This window comes from Gorilla gorilla, chromosome 8 (assembly GCF_029281585.2).
Source record: "Gorilla gorilla gorilla isolate KB3781 chromosome 8, NHGRI_mGorGor1-v2.1_pri, whole genome shotgun sequence".
NCBI classification, from domain to species: Eukaryota; Metazoa; Chordata; class Mammalia; order Primates; family Hominidae; genus Gorilla; species Gorilla gorilla.
In genome coordinates, this window is record NC_073232.2 from 103,580,548 (window position 1) to 103,593,341 (window position 12,794).

Sequence of the window (12,794 nt, forward strand, 5' to 3'; positions counted from 1 at the left end):
GTTCAAATCTAACAAATGGTAAATGTAGGGAATTCACTTAGTAAACATTAGGCAAAAGTTTAATGATGTTTGTGATGAGGTAAGTATAAAGGGCCAGGTGTGCTGGTTGATCCCAGTACTTTGAGAGGCTGAGGCAGAAGGATCGCTTTAATGTGGGAGTTTGAGACCAGCCTGGGCAATATGGCAAGATCCTGTCTCTACAAAAATTTTAAAAATTAGCCGGGCATGGTGGCCGATATGGTTTGGCTGTGTCCCCACCCAAATCTCAAATTGAATTGTAACTCCCACAGTTTCCATGTGTTGTGGGAGGAACCCAGTGGGAGATAATTGAATCACGGGGGCGGGTCTTTCTCACGCTGTTTTCTCAATAGTGAATAAGTCTCACGAGATCTGGTGGTTTTAAAAAGAGGAGTTCCCTTGCACAAACTCTCTCTTTTTGCCTGCTGTCATTCACGTAAGATGTGACTTGCTCCTCCTTGCCTTCTGCCTTGATTGTGAGGCCTCCCCAGCCATTTGGAACTGTAAGTCCAATAAACCTCTTTCTTTTGTGAATTGCACAGTCTCAGGTATGTCTTTATCAGCAGCGTGAAAACAGACTAATACAGTGGCCCATGACTGTAGTCCAAACTACTCAGGAGGCTGAGGCAGGAGGATAACTTGAGCCCAGGAGTTTGAGGTTACAGTGAACCATGATCATGCCACTGCACTCCAGCCTGGATGACCAGAGTAAGACCCTGTCTTAAACAAAGAAATAATAATAAATAAAAAAAAGATATGAATTTTTGATTTTGATGCCGGGGACCAAATGTTATTAATTCTAAGATGCATTGCATAGTGGTTTGGATTTTAAGCCTGGAGCTGTGCAGCCCAGGGATGGATACCATCTTTGCTGCACACCTGTGCAGCTGTGAGCAGCCTACTCAGGCTCTCCAGCACTACATTCCTCACTTGCCCAGGGAGGATAGTAACTGTCCATGCTGTAATCCATACAGAGTCCTGAGGCCAAGCCTGATATTTGGTTAGTGCTCATTAAATATTAGCTAAGTTGTTACTTAAGTGTTTTCCCACCTGAGGACATCTTTGGTGAACCTAACTCCCTTTCTGACCCAGGTGCTTCTTATGGCTATAGAATCTGTGTGGAGTAGCTGTTGAGAATGAAGACTCTACTTGGTCTGTATACATAGTCTTAACCTTAGACTAGGACCTTTTTAACATCATTCTTGGACCAATTGGGTTAACCACTACAGCAGTTGAGCAGTTAGAGAGTTTGGCATTAAATCTTTAAGATATTTTTAAAATGTGCTGTACTGCAAGTATGGACTTCAAATTATAAACTAAGAATTAGAAGTGAGTTTTGTAGTAATGAGAAGTTTTTTAAGCATCTAAGGGAAACCAAATCCTCATTTTACTTTTCCAGTTTCACCAAGCTTCAAGACTGGATTTCCTCAGGTTCTAATTTATGTAAGGTTGTGCTTTAACAGTTTTTAAAAGCCATGTGGGAGATGTATCTTCTAGAGATTTTTTTAAAGGAACAAATAAGCTACTGAAAAGGGCTCTATACAGTTTAAAAGATCTAATTGTACAACTAGACATATTTAAGGCTCCTAAAATAAGGAATAAGACATTCTTTTTCTATATATTGTAGATCTATGTAAATAAAGTGTGAAGAAAATGTATCACACATACATTGGTTAAGAAAATGGATTCAAATATTGGTTTTAACCACTTACTAGCTTCATAATTTTAGACAACTTGCTCAAATTCTCTACTCATTTTTTTATCTATAAGAGGCCAAATGCTATCTAATTAATAGGAATGTAGTAAAGATTAGATTATTAAATTGTATTGAATTAAATATATGTTGATTAGGACATACATGGACATAATATGTTGGATACGTGTGCATATTTAAGATAATGCCTGGTACGTAAACCCATTAAGTGTTAACTATGATAATAACAGTAATGACAACTACTACCAAATCATCCAAATGAAAAACAAAGCAAGTCAGAATATTACATTGTTCAGCATCTTAAAGTTGTCTTTTACTAAAACTATCTGAAAAAAAATTGTCAGGAAAGACAGTTTTTGGTATTAGCCTCTGAAAAAATGCTTTCAAAAATTCACATCAACGCTGGGCGCAGTTGCTCACGCCTGTAATTCCAGCACTTTGGGAGGCCGAGGTGGGCAGATTACTTGAGGCCAGGAGTTGGAGACCAGCCTGGCTAACATGGCGAAACCCTGTCTCTACTAAAAATACAAATAATTAGCCAGGCATGGTGATGGGCACCTGTAATCCCAGCTACTAGGGAGGCTGAGGCAGGAGAATCACTTGAACCTGGGAGGCAGAGGTTGCAGTGAGCCGAGATCGCTCCACTGCACTCTAGCCTAGGCGACAGAGTGAGAATCCATCTAAAAAAAAAAAAAAAAAAAAAAAAAAAAAAAAAAAATTTCATCAGAAAACCTGAATTTAGGTCTTTTTGCTGCCATTCACCAGAATAGGCAGGTGACTGGGCCTATTGAAACCTCTTTTTTACCAGCAAAAGTGGATTAAGATACTGCATATCAGTTGTTGGTGTGAAAATAAATTCACCTCTTGATAGGAGGGATTCTGTCTCCGTCTAGAATAGCACCCTTCGGTAGAGATAAAATGTGAGCCATGTGTATAATTTAAAATTTTCTAGTAGCCACACTAAAAAAGAAACAAGTAAAATTAATTTTAATAATATATTTAACCCAATATCTCTAAAATATTATCATTTCAAAATGTAATTAATATAAAATTATTGAGATTACCTGTTCAGGTTATGTCTGAAGTCTAGTGTGTATTTTATACTTACATTACATCTGAACTTAAACTAGCCACATTTCAAATGCTTAGTAGCCACATGTGGCTGGTGACTTCTCTATTGGGCAGTCCAGATCTAGAATATAGATTAGTATTCCCCATCACTGTTCTTGGGTACTGGTGCTGCTTTGACTTTAAGCAATTAGCATAACTTTACTCTTTAATGTGTGCACCTTTGGATGCTTGAGCCCTACAACTCTTTCATGAGCAGCCTAGCTTAGTATAGCTTCTGGGAGGATAGGGTCCTACCCTTAGCCTTTTGGCTGATCCAGGTGAGGACTTGTTCTGGGCATGTCACATACCTCTCTATTTGGTCAAGCCTGGTAGACAACCAAGGATTGCCAACCCGTTGAGTACAATAAACCTTTTGAACTACAAAGATCAGAGCTCCATGTCAGGATCAGGCTTTTAAAATCCCTCCACTCTCATTTCTTTCTTTCTTTCCCTTTTTTTTTTTTTTTTTTTTGCCTCTTTCCCAAATTTCAGAGACTTATTTATCATCCCTGGGAAAAGAGCAAATACCAGCAGTGTTCTGAAGGAATTCAGCTTCTCTGTCTTCTACTTCAACTTGGCATAATAAGGCAGTCCTCTCTTCCCAAAGATTATTTTGACTTGAGAAGACATTTAGAAACCCTTTTGGGGACAAGAAATTTGGGAAGAAGGCAAAGTATTCAATTGTACATAATAGCTCTAGGCCAAGCTTTTATATCTAAGCTTTTTCTTTTTTTAAGGTTTTCTGATACTGTCTTTTACCCACATTTTGTGAGAATTGTCATGAAGGCAGTGTTATCCTAATAGCTGTGTGTAATGGTGAAAAGAGAGAATATGGGATTCAGGTACATTCATCCAACAAAACTGCTCAAATGTCACCAACTTAGGGGTCGCCAAGGGGTCCTATCCTGATCACTTTATTTAAAATAGCTGCCAGCTCCCAGCACCCTGTCTCTATCTTATTTTTGGGGGGCAGAGGGGGAGGCAGGTAAAAATACCACTTATCACTAACTAAAATTGTTTGTTTGCCTTCCTAAATAAAGTATAAGCTCCATAAGAATTTGGGCTTTGTTTTGTTGGCCCCTGCATCCCCAACTCCTAATATAATGTCTAGCATTCAGTAAATTCCTATTGAATCAATGAATAAACAAACAAAAGGAAATGCTGCTAATCTCTGTATGTACTAAATGATTTTAAAATTAGATACCTGGTAGAGTTCTTCCATGACCATTGTTGCTTTGGTCAGTATATGTGATATGTCACATTTTCAAACCTAATCTCATTTGTAAGAATCCTAGTGTTTAGTTTTGACCAATCATTTAAGTAAACTTTTAGATAGTGTCGATCTTGAGGAGAAAGAAGTAGCTTGAAATGCAGCTGTGAAAGGGGAGTAGGAGAGCCAATCTATACCATGTGAAAATTTCAGGTTATACAGGGTAATAGCATGGAGGAGGAGTATTGGGATGAGGAATTGAATTAATATTTTATAGTTCAGGTACTGTAAATATCGTCTAAGGTTTTGGGGCAAAACATTGGCATAGTATGTAGTAGAAGCTTAGGTGAAAGATGAGAGAGATTTATAGCCAGAGAGATTAGTAGTGTTTGTAGGAAATGTGGGCTATATAGGCTTGTGGCCCCAAATCCACAAGTCATATTTCCATTGTCTTTGTTTAGAATCTTTATTTGAAATTTTATTTATCCCTGTCAGTTTTTCAGTCCTTCTTCCAATTTACCTCTCATGCCTTTGTCCCAACTTGACACCATTATTCATACTTTGTGCTCCATGGAATTATAGTACCTATGAGCAGAAACTCATTACACCCTGCCAAGGCCAGCAAAGTCCATTGTAACTCCCAGTTTGTCCCTGGAGCACCCTGCCAATAAAAGTAATGCAAACAGGTTGAAAACTCTCAAGTTGTATTGAGTTATTTATGTTGCATTTAAATAAATGTTTAGCAAAGGAAATAAATGCAGACTTAGTTTTTACCTTTTTCTGTCCTACTTCTTTAAATGAGAAAAACCTATTTTATGTAAATACACCAGCTTTTTTAGTTTAATATGATGATGAGTAGAGTAGTATTTGGTGTGTGAATGCATTTAAGAAAACAATAAGCAAAATAGTGTATGCTTTTTGTTTGTGGCAGTAGACTTATTTCAGTTGGGTTTTATTACAGTGTTACAATTGTAAGGTTTTTGAAGCTTAATTAAATAATGATATTCTACTTGTAGTAGGTAGTTTTAAGGTCTGTTTCTAATTACACTTAGTTTAACATTAAATGAGCGTTCATATGATGCGTTTTAACCTAACATCTTCTTTCTTCTTAGTCTGTAAGACTTGTATTGTTCAGCACTTTGAAGATAGCAATGATTGCCCAAGGTGTGGCAACCAAGTTCATGAGACAAATCCATTAGAAATGTTGAGGTAAGGATGTTATATTTTACAGTTCATCTAATTTACATAAATTGAATAGGCTCTTAATTTTTATTGTATGTCATAATATTTCATGTTGTCTTGACTCAGTTAATATAGGACTTATGATTTTCATTTTAAATCATTTTATTTTAAAGTATTTTATTAAGGAGTATTAAAAATAAGGTTTTACGTCTTAAATATTTAAGAAATACATTTCCAAACTAAAAGTACAACTTTCTCTTAGGCTGTAAGAGTGACTTTAGGTTACAGGTATTTTCAGTATTTTAATAGTCTATGTTATGTTGAGCTACATGGTAGTAGAAAGAGGGAGAACTCATAGAAAGACTGATACTAGGACTGTTAATTTTTTAATTTACCATATATTCAAAAAGTATATAAACATTTATGTAAAACCTAAAAGATTTTTTTAAGACTACCATTTACTTACCCCTCAACTTTAGCAGTATAATCATATATATATATAATATATATTTTTTTTATTTATTTATTTATTTATTTATTTATTTATTTATTTATTTTGAGGTGGAGTTTTACTCTTGTTGCCCAGGCTGGAGTGCAATGGTGCGATCTCAGCTCACCGCAACCTCCACCTCCCAGGTTCAGGTGATTCTCCTGCCTCAGCCTCCTGAGTAGCTGGGATTACAGGCATGCGCCACCACGTTAATTTTGTATTTTTAGTAGAGACAGGGTTTCTCCATGTTGGTCAGGCTGGTCTCAAACTCCCGACCTCAGGTGATCTGCCCACCTCGGCCTCCCAAAGTGCTGGGATAAAGGTGTGAGCCACCACACCTGGCCTAATCATATATTTTTAAAACTGGAAGTGGTCTATGAGATTCTAATCCAAATCCCTTTATTCCCAATTAGGAAATCTAGAGAAGTGATATGACTTGACTTAAGGTTTCACAGAATACCTCAAATGCCACTTCCCAGCTACAGGCCGTATGTCCTCACCACTAGACCCATTTTCATTTCATTGTTCCCACCATAGCTCTAAGGCAGATCACCTGTGTGATCTTTAAGAAGCTACTCGTCTAGAATCCAGTGAAAAGCACAAAAGGGGTCAATTCCGGAGTTAGCTTTTTAGTACTTTTGAACTTAAAAAAAAAAAAAAGCTACTCATCTAAAGATAGAGCTAGATAGTCTCTGGAACCTTTCATAACTCTCTTATCTGTGTGATATTTGCCATCATTCTATAAATCTGGATTTGCAAATCTTACATTTCAGCCTTTTGTTTTTCAAGTTTAATGCCTGTTTGGGATAATTTGTCTACAGGTAAATGTCTAGCCCTGTGGTTTTCAAAGTGTGGTTCCCAAACCATTAGTATCATGTTAGAAGTGACAGGTCTCAGACCACACATCAGACCTGCTAACTCAGAAACTTTGGGATTGGAGATCACTTCATTTAGCAAGCTCTCTAGGTGATGCTAATATATGCTAACATTTGGGAACCACTGGTCAACTCCGGTCTGTAATTCTGAGTAAGCCTTGTTCTGGTTAGATCTATATCAGTGCCTCTCAACCAGGGGTGATTTTGCCCCCGGGATACATTTAGCAATATCTGGAGACATTTTTGGTTGTCAGATCTGGGTGGGTGCTCCTGGCATCTAGTAGGCAGGGGACAGGGATGCTACTAAGCATCCTACAATGCACAGGATAGGCCCCACACAGCAAAATTTATCCAGCCTCTAATGTCAGTAGTACTGCAGTAAGGAAACTGAATAAAGCAAACATTTTCTCTCAAGTAATTCTTTTCTTAATTTTAAAATAAAAAGCTGTTAATATCCAGTTGTAATGAAAGATTATTACCAACTGTTAAAATCTATAATAACTTATTTTTATTAAAATAAAAAACTGTTAATAAAAACAGACAGTTAATAATTATTACCTTCTCTGTTCTTAAAGGGCCACATCATAAGGCAATTTATCTTAATCTTTTGATTCTGACCATTAGATACCTGAAGGAATCCAGTCACTGTTTAATCAAACCCGCTCCCTTGGCTAAAGTATAACATCATATATTTTTTAACTTTTTATTTGGAAATAACTTCAAACTTAGAATCCCCCAAATAAAAGTAGTACAAGAGCCACTTGCATTCTGTTCACCCAGATTAGCTTCTTATTAACATTTTATCTCGTTTGCTTTATCATGTGCATATGTGTATTGGATGCTTTATTTTTTTCTGAACTATTTGAGGGTAAGTTACATGTGTCATGGCCCCTTACTCTTAAATGCTTTAGTGTATATTTCCTAAGAATAAGGATATTATATTACATAACCACAGTATAATTGCGTTGGTATAATACTTTAACCTAACTTCCATATTCCAGTTTTCTTAATTTAATGATGTCCTTTATAGAGATCTTTTCCTCCTAAAATTCCACCAAAATTACCACAAAGGAATTTTTTTAAAGACATAAACTCAGAGATAATAAAAACAAGATATCCTGTATCTTTGACAGCTAGGATAGCTCCTGAAACATGATAGGTTCTCAGTAAACACTTTTTAAAGGATAAGAAGAAATGGTAGCAGAAGAGATGTCCGCAGAAACTGAAAGCTAGAAAGCAAACTGGTGATGGTGATAGTTGAGTGGACCTCAGAGGCCTGAGTATACCAGGAGACTAAGGAGGTTGTGAGGAGGGGAAGATCTTTACCAAAGTTTCCTACAGCAGGCTTCTTATTAGCCAAAACTAGGTCACATGACAGCCACTAGGTAAAGTGATGTGGTGGGTTTTGAAATGCTTTAACAAATCATGAATTATCCCTGAAGGTGGCCACATTCCAGCCAGAACATAATTGGATTTTGTTAGCCAGAAATAAGGGGAATTTAGGCTCCTTCATTAGAAGCCTAAATTGCCTGTGACACATGCAGCAAAAAATTTACCTTCTATGTACTTTTTCTCAGTAAGCTATTGGGAGATGTGCTGGGGCATAAACCAAGAAAGAATAAATGACTCTAGCATAGCAGAGAGGTGAAGGGATATGACAGTTGTGCAGCAGGCCTGGGGAACAAGCAGTCTGTATTTGTACTCTCCAGTACGGTAGCAATTAGCCACATGTGGCTCTTAAGCACTTTGGATGTTGCTAGTGCAACTGAGGAATGAGATTTCTAATTTAATTTCAATTAAAACCTGAAGCAGTGTAAATATTTTTCCACTAAATATAACTTTATTGTTCAATAAATAAAAATTACTAAATGTATTATTAAAGATATTTTAATATATAGCAAAACATTAAAGTTAGTTTTATATAAAAAGTATAAAGTACTGGTGTTAATGTTCCTACTAAAAATTTAAAATTACATATTTGACTCACATTATATTTCTATTGGACATCACTTATATAGACAATAGAAGGAAGATGGAGAGCTCCATGAGGGGAATCATTCATTCAGCAAATATTTACTGGATGCCTGCTATGTCTGGGCACTATTCTAGGTGCTTGAGGTCCATTCGCAGACAAAATAAAGATCTTTGCCCTTGTAGATTTAATATTTTTGTAGTGAAAGACAGTCAATAAACCATATAATAAGTAATTTATATGGTATGTTAGAAAGTGAAAATTGCAAAGGCAAGAAAGAGGAAAGTGTTGTGGGGTGAGGAGGTCAAGAGTGTGAAGGGGGGGCAGATTGCAATTTTAAATAAGATGGTGATGATAGTCTTCTGTGGGAAAGTGAGACTTAAGCGAAGACTTGGAGACTGTGAGAGGTTAACCATGGATAGGTCTAGGAAAGCATGCCTATTCCAGGTAAAGGGAGCAGCCAGTGCAGAGTGCCTAAGTCAGGAGTGTATCTACACCTTGTTGGACGACCAGCAAGGAGACCTGGGCGGCTGGGGAACAGTGAGTGAGGGACAGAATACTGGGCAACAAGAGCAGAGAGATCATGAGATTCCAGATTATGAAGGGCCATGTAGGCCACTGTAAACAGTTTATCTTTTACTCTGAATGAAATGGGGAGCCTCTGCAGGATTTTGGTTGGAGGATTGATCCGATATGAACATGTTGATGACTGTGTTGAGAACACCGTGCGTATAACAAGGCAAGGGTAGAAGCAGGGAGAACAGTTAGAAAGTAATTGCAATGACCCTGGTGAGTGGTGGTAGCAGTAGAGGGGACAAGAAATGCTCATATTCTGAATATATTTCGAAAGTAGATCCAGCAAGGTTTGCTGATGGATTGGATATAGGATATGGGATAAAGAAAAGAGTTGAACATGACTTTAAGATTTCTGACCTGAGCAACTGGAAGAATGGAGTTGCCATTAACTGAGTTGGGAAGATTAATAATAGAGCAAGGAAGGGGTAGATCAGGACTTCAATTGTGGACATGCTGAGTTATTCATTTCAGAGAAGAGAGGAAGTTGGTAAGTGGATATATGGGTCTAGAACTCAAAGGGAGAGGTCTGGGCTGGAGAAAAACATTTGGTAGTCTTCAACATATAGAAGGTCTTTCAAACTGTAAGGCAGGATGAGATCACTTCAGGGAGTGAGTACAGAGAGGCATGAGTAAAGGACCAAGGATTGAGCCCTGGAGAACTCCAGCATTAAGTGTTCAGAGAGAAGAGGAGGAGCCAGCACAGGAAACTGAGAAGGCACAACCAGTGAGGTAGAGGAAAATCCAGGAGTGTGTGGTGCTCTAGAAGTCAAGTGAAGATAGTATGTATGTCAAAGGAGATGGAGTGATCCACCTGTGTCATTTGTTGTTCATGGGTACAAGTAAGGTGAAAACTGAGAATTCATGGTTGGATTTAGCAACATGGAGGTCATCAGCCTTGAAAAGAGCACTTTCTTTAGAGCTGTGAGGCCAAAAATCTAACTGGATTGTTTAAGAGAGGAAAGGAGGGAGAGGAATTAGCAACAGTGAGTATAGTATTGACAACTCTTTCAAGGAGTTTTGCTACAAATGGGAGCAAAGAAATGGGGTGGGGGGTTGCTGTCAAGTGCAGCCAAGAAGGTTCTTTATTTTGTTTTGATATAGGAGAAATAATGGCATATTTGAAGGGAATGATCCAGTAGAAAGCAGAAAGTTAATCATGTGGGAGAGTAGGGAATGCAATCTCACAGCCTAAGAAGAGGCACTGGTTTTCAGTGGGAGCATTGACAAAAAAAATTGTAGCAACAGGCAGGCAGACAGCGAGTACATGGTGCAGATGCTATAGGTAGGTATGGTGGCCGGGGCCTGTGGAAGTTTGTTTTTCATTGCTTTGACATTTTTCATTGAGAAGAAAGTGTTTGTCAGTCAAAATTAAGGATAGAGGAAAGGGATTTGGAGAATTAGGGCGAGAAAAAAGCGTGTTGTCCAGGGGAGTGAGAGGATCAGTGCACTTGTGAGTGTAGTATGATTCCTGGCAAACTTAAATGCATGTTTGGGTTGTAGTTAGGAATTTGAAGGAGTATGGTTGTGTTTTTATCCAGCCATGGGTGCCAGTGCAGAGTTGATGGAAAGTTGGATTTAACCTGAGTTGTACTACATAATTTTGAGCAAGTAAGAGAGAGACAAATCAAGGGTACATGTAAGGAAGTGATTTAATGACTGACCATAGAACAGATTAGTCCTAAATTGGGCTGGAAGGACAGAAAGGGCATCAAAGTAGTAAGTAATGTTTCAGAGGAAACAGAAATGAAACTAAGTTGGTTCCTGATCTGTTTGTATGTAGTGAGAAGTGCTGTTTTTTATGCACTCCTACTATTAAATAGTCTGGGAAAACTTTACGAATGACCTTGTCTTGAAGAATAAGGTAGCATTGGTTTGGTCGGAGAGTACAGAGAGTATTTGAGCCAGGATGTAAAACATGAGGGAGAAAAATGAATTGGAAAAGACAAGGAATTCTTGGGATAATTGAATAAGCCAGTTGGCTAGAGAAGGGAGACAGTGAGCAAATAGTACCAGTTATGGTTTGTAGGTTGGACTCAAGTTATATAAACACATGAAGTCAGGTAATAGAGAGAAATTAGTCCTTGAGCAGGGAACTAACACAATCAGATTAGCACTTTAGGAAGATTGATTATGAACATGTCTCTGCTCTGCTCAAAGCAGAATGGTAATTAATTGAAGGAATGGAAGAATTGTTGGGAGAATAGGTGGGACAGATATTGAGAGGGAGCTCTGAATGTGGCTTGGTGAGTAAATGTGTAAATGAAGGGAAAGAGAGAAGTTAAGATCATTCTCATATTTTGAGCTGATTTGGAAGAATTATGGTATCACTTAAAAATTTAGTTTAAAAAAAGCAAGACAATGACTGGGGTACTTAGTATTTTATTGGAGGAGGATAGATGAGACAATCTTGACATAGATTAATAAAAGGAGGTACTTGAAATGTTTAGCATCTGTTGGAAATGTGGCACTTGAAATCAGCAGAGAGATGTGATATATAGGCAGGCAGATAGATAGATGGACAGATAGATAGATAGATAGATAGATAGATAGATAGATAGATAGATAGATAGATAGATAATCTGCCTATATGTTAGTTTTGAAGCCACAAAAGCAGATGAAATCCATAAGGAAGACAGAAAAGGTCAAAGCGTTCAGAGTACAAAGCAAGGGAGAGTATCAGATTTAAAAGTAGCTGGGAAAAAGAAAAATGCTTAGTAATAAAGAAAGAACAGACTTGAACATTAAAAAAAAAAACAAAGGAAATTTTCAGGGAGGCAGGCAGTGTTAGACAACACTCAAACTGCTGCAGAGCAATATAGAAGAAATATAAACTTAAAAAATAATTTTAAGTTTAAATTTTAATTCTAAAAATTTTAAACCTATTCAGTATGGAAGTTATAGATGATTTTGAGAATTCAGTAGAGTAAAAGAAGCAAAACAGAGTATGTGACAGAAATAATGTAGGTTTTATTTTCACATTTTTTTCCAGTTAGAAGGAAAGATTGAGAAACAATAATAGTTTGAAAAGAGTTAATGAGTTGAGAAAGGTTTTGGGGTTTTTTTAAGATGTGAGAAGCCTCTGTGTGTTTGTAGTCTTGTAGAAGAGTAATGTTGTTGAGCAGGATGAAGGAGATGAGGCAGGAAGGGGGTGCTGTGGGGGCAAGAGAATGGGATTGAAGACAAAAGGCCATGAAAAAGATGAGTTATATGGCAGGAAAGAAAATGAGAAAAATGTCAAGATAAACATTTAAAGTTTTCATTTCAGAAGGTAGAACAATAAAGTGGTCTAAATTTCTCAGAAGAGAGGAATGGAGATTATTTCCTTTAGAGGAAAGAGCCAGAGCTGTGGTAGAGATTTTGAGAATGGGCGTATCAGCTGTTGCTGCATAACAGACAACCCCTAAATTGATGCTTGAAAAAGCAAGCATTTATTATTCCTCCTGGTTCCCTGAGTTAGCTGGGTGGTTCATCTGGTCTTGGCTGGGCTCACTCATGCAACTGCAGTTAGCTGTGCATTGGGCAATCTGCTGTGCTGATCTTGGGGGATGGGCTGTCTGTGGACTGGTCTAAAATGGCCTCAGCAGGGCAGCTTGGCTCTCTTCTACATGGTCTCTCATCCTCCAGCCTTGTTCTCATGGTAGCAGGAT

General features: G+C 37.7%; 1 protein-coding gene across 10 annotated transcripts in view; it reads left to right on the forward strand.

The window, feature by feature from the left end:
• The window catches only part of PCGF5 (polycomb group ring finger 5), a 123,119-nt gene that overhangs the window by 73,789 nt on the left and 36,536 nt on the right, over positions 1-12,794 (forward strand). For 8 of the 10 annotated variants that reach the window (XM_055352467.2, XM_055352469.2, XM_031015343.3 and 5 more), the window contains one exon: positions 5,165-5,261. In XM_055352467.2, coding sequence (XP_055208442.1) covers positions 5,165-5,261 — 97 coding nt within the window. Of the gene's footprint in view, positions 1-581; positions 727-5,164; positions 5,262-12,794 lie in introns of all 10 variants that reach the window. The other 2 variants (XM_063710316.1, XM_063710317.1) reach the window with 1 other exon arrangement.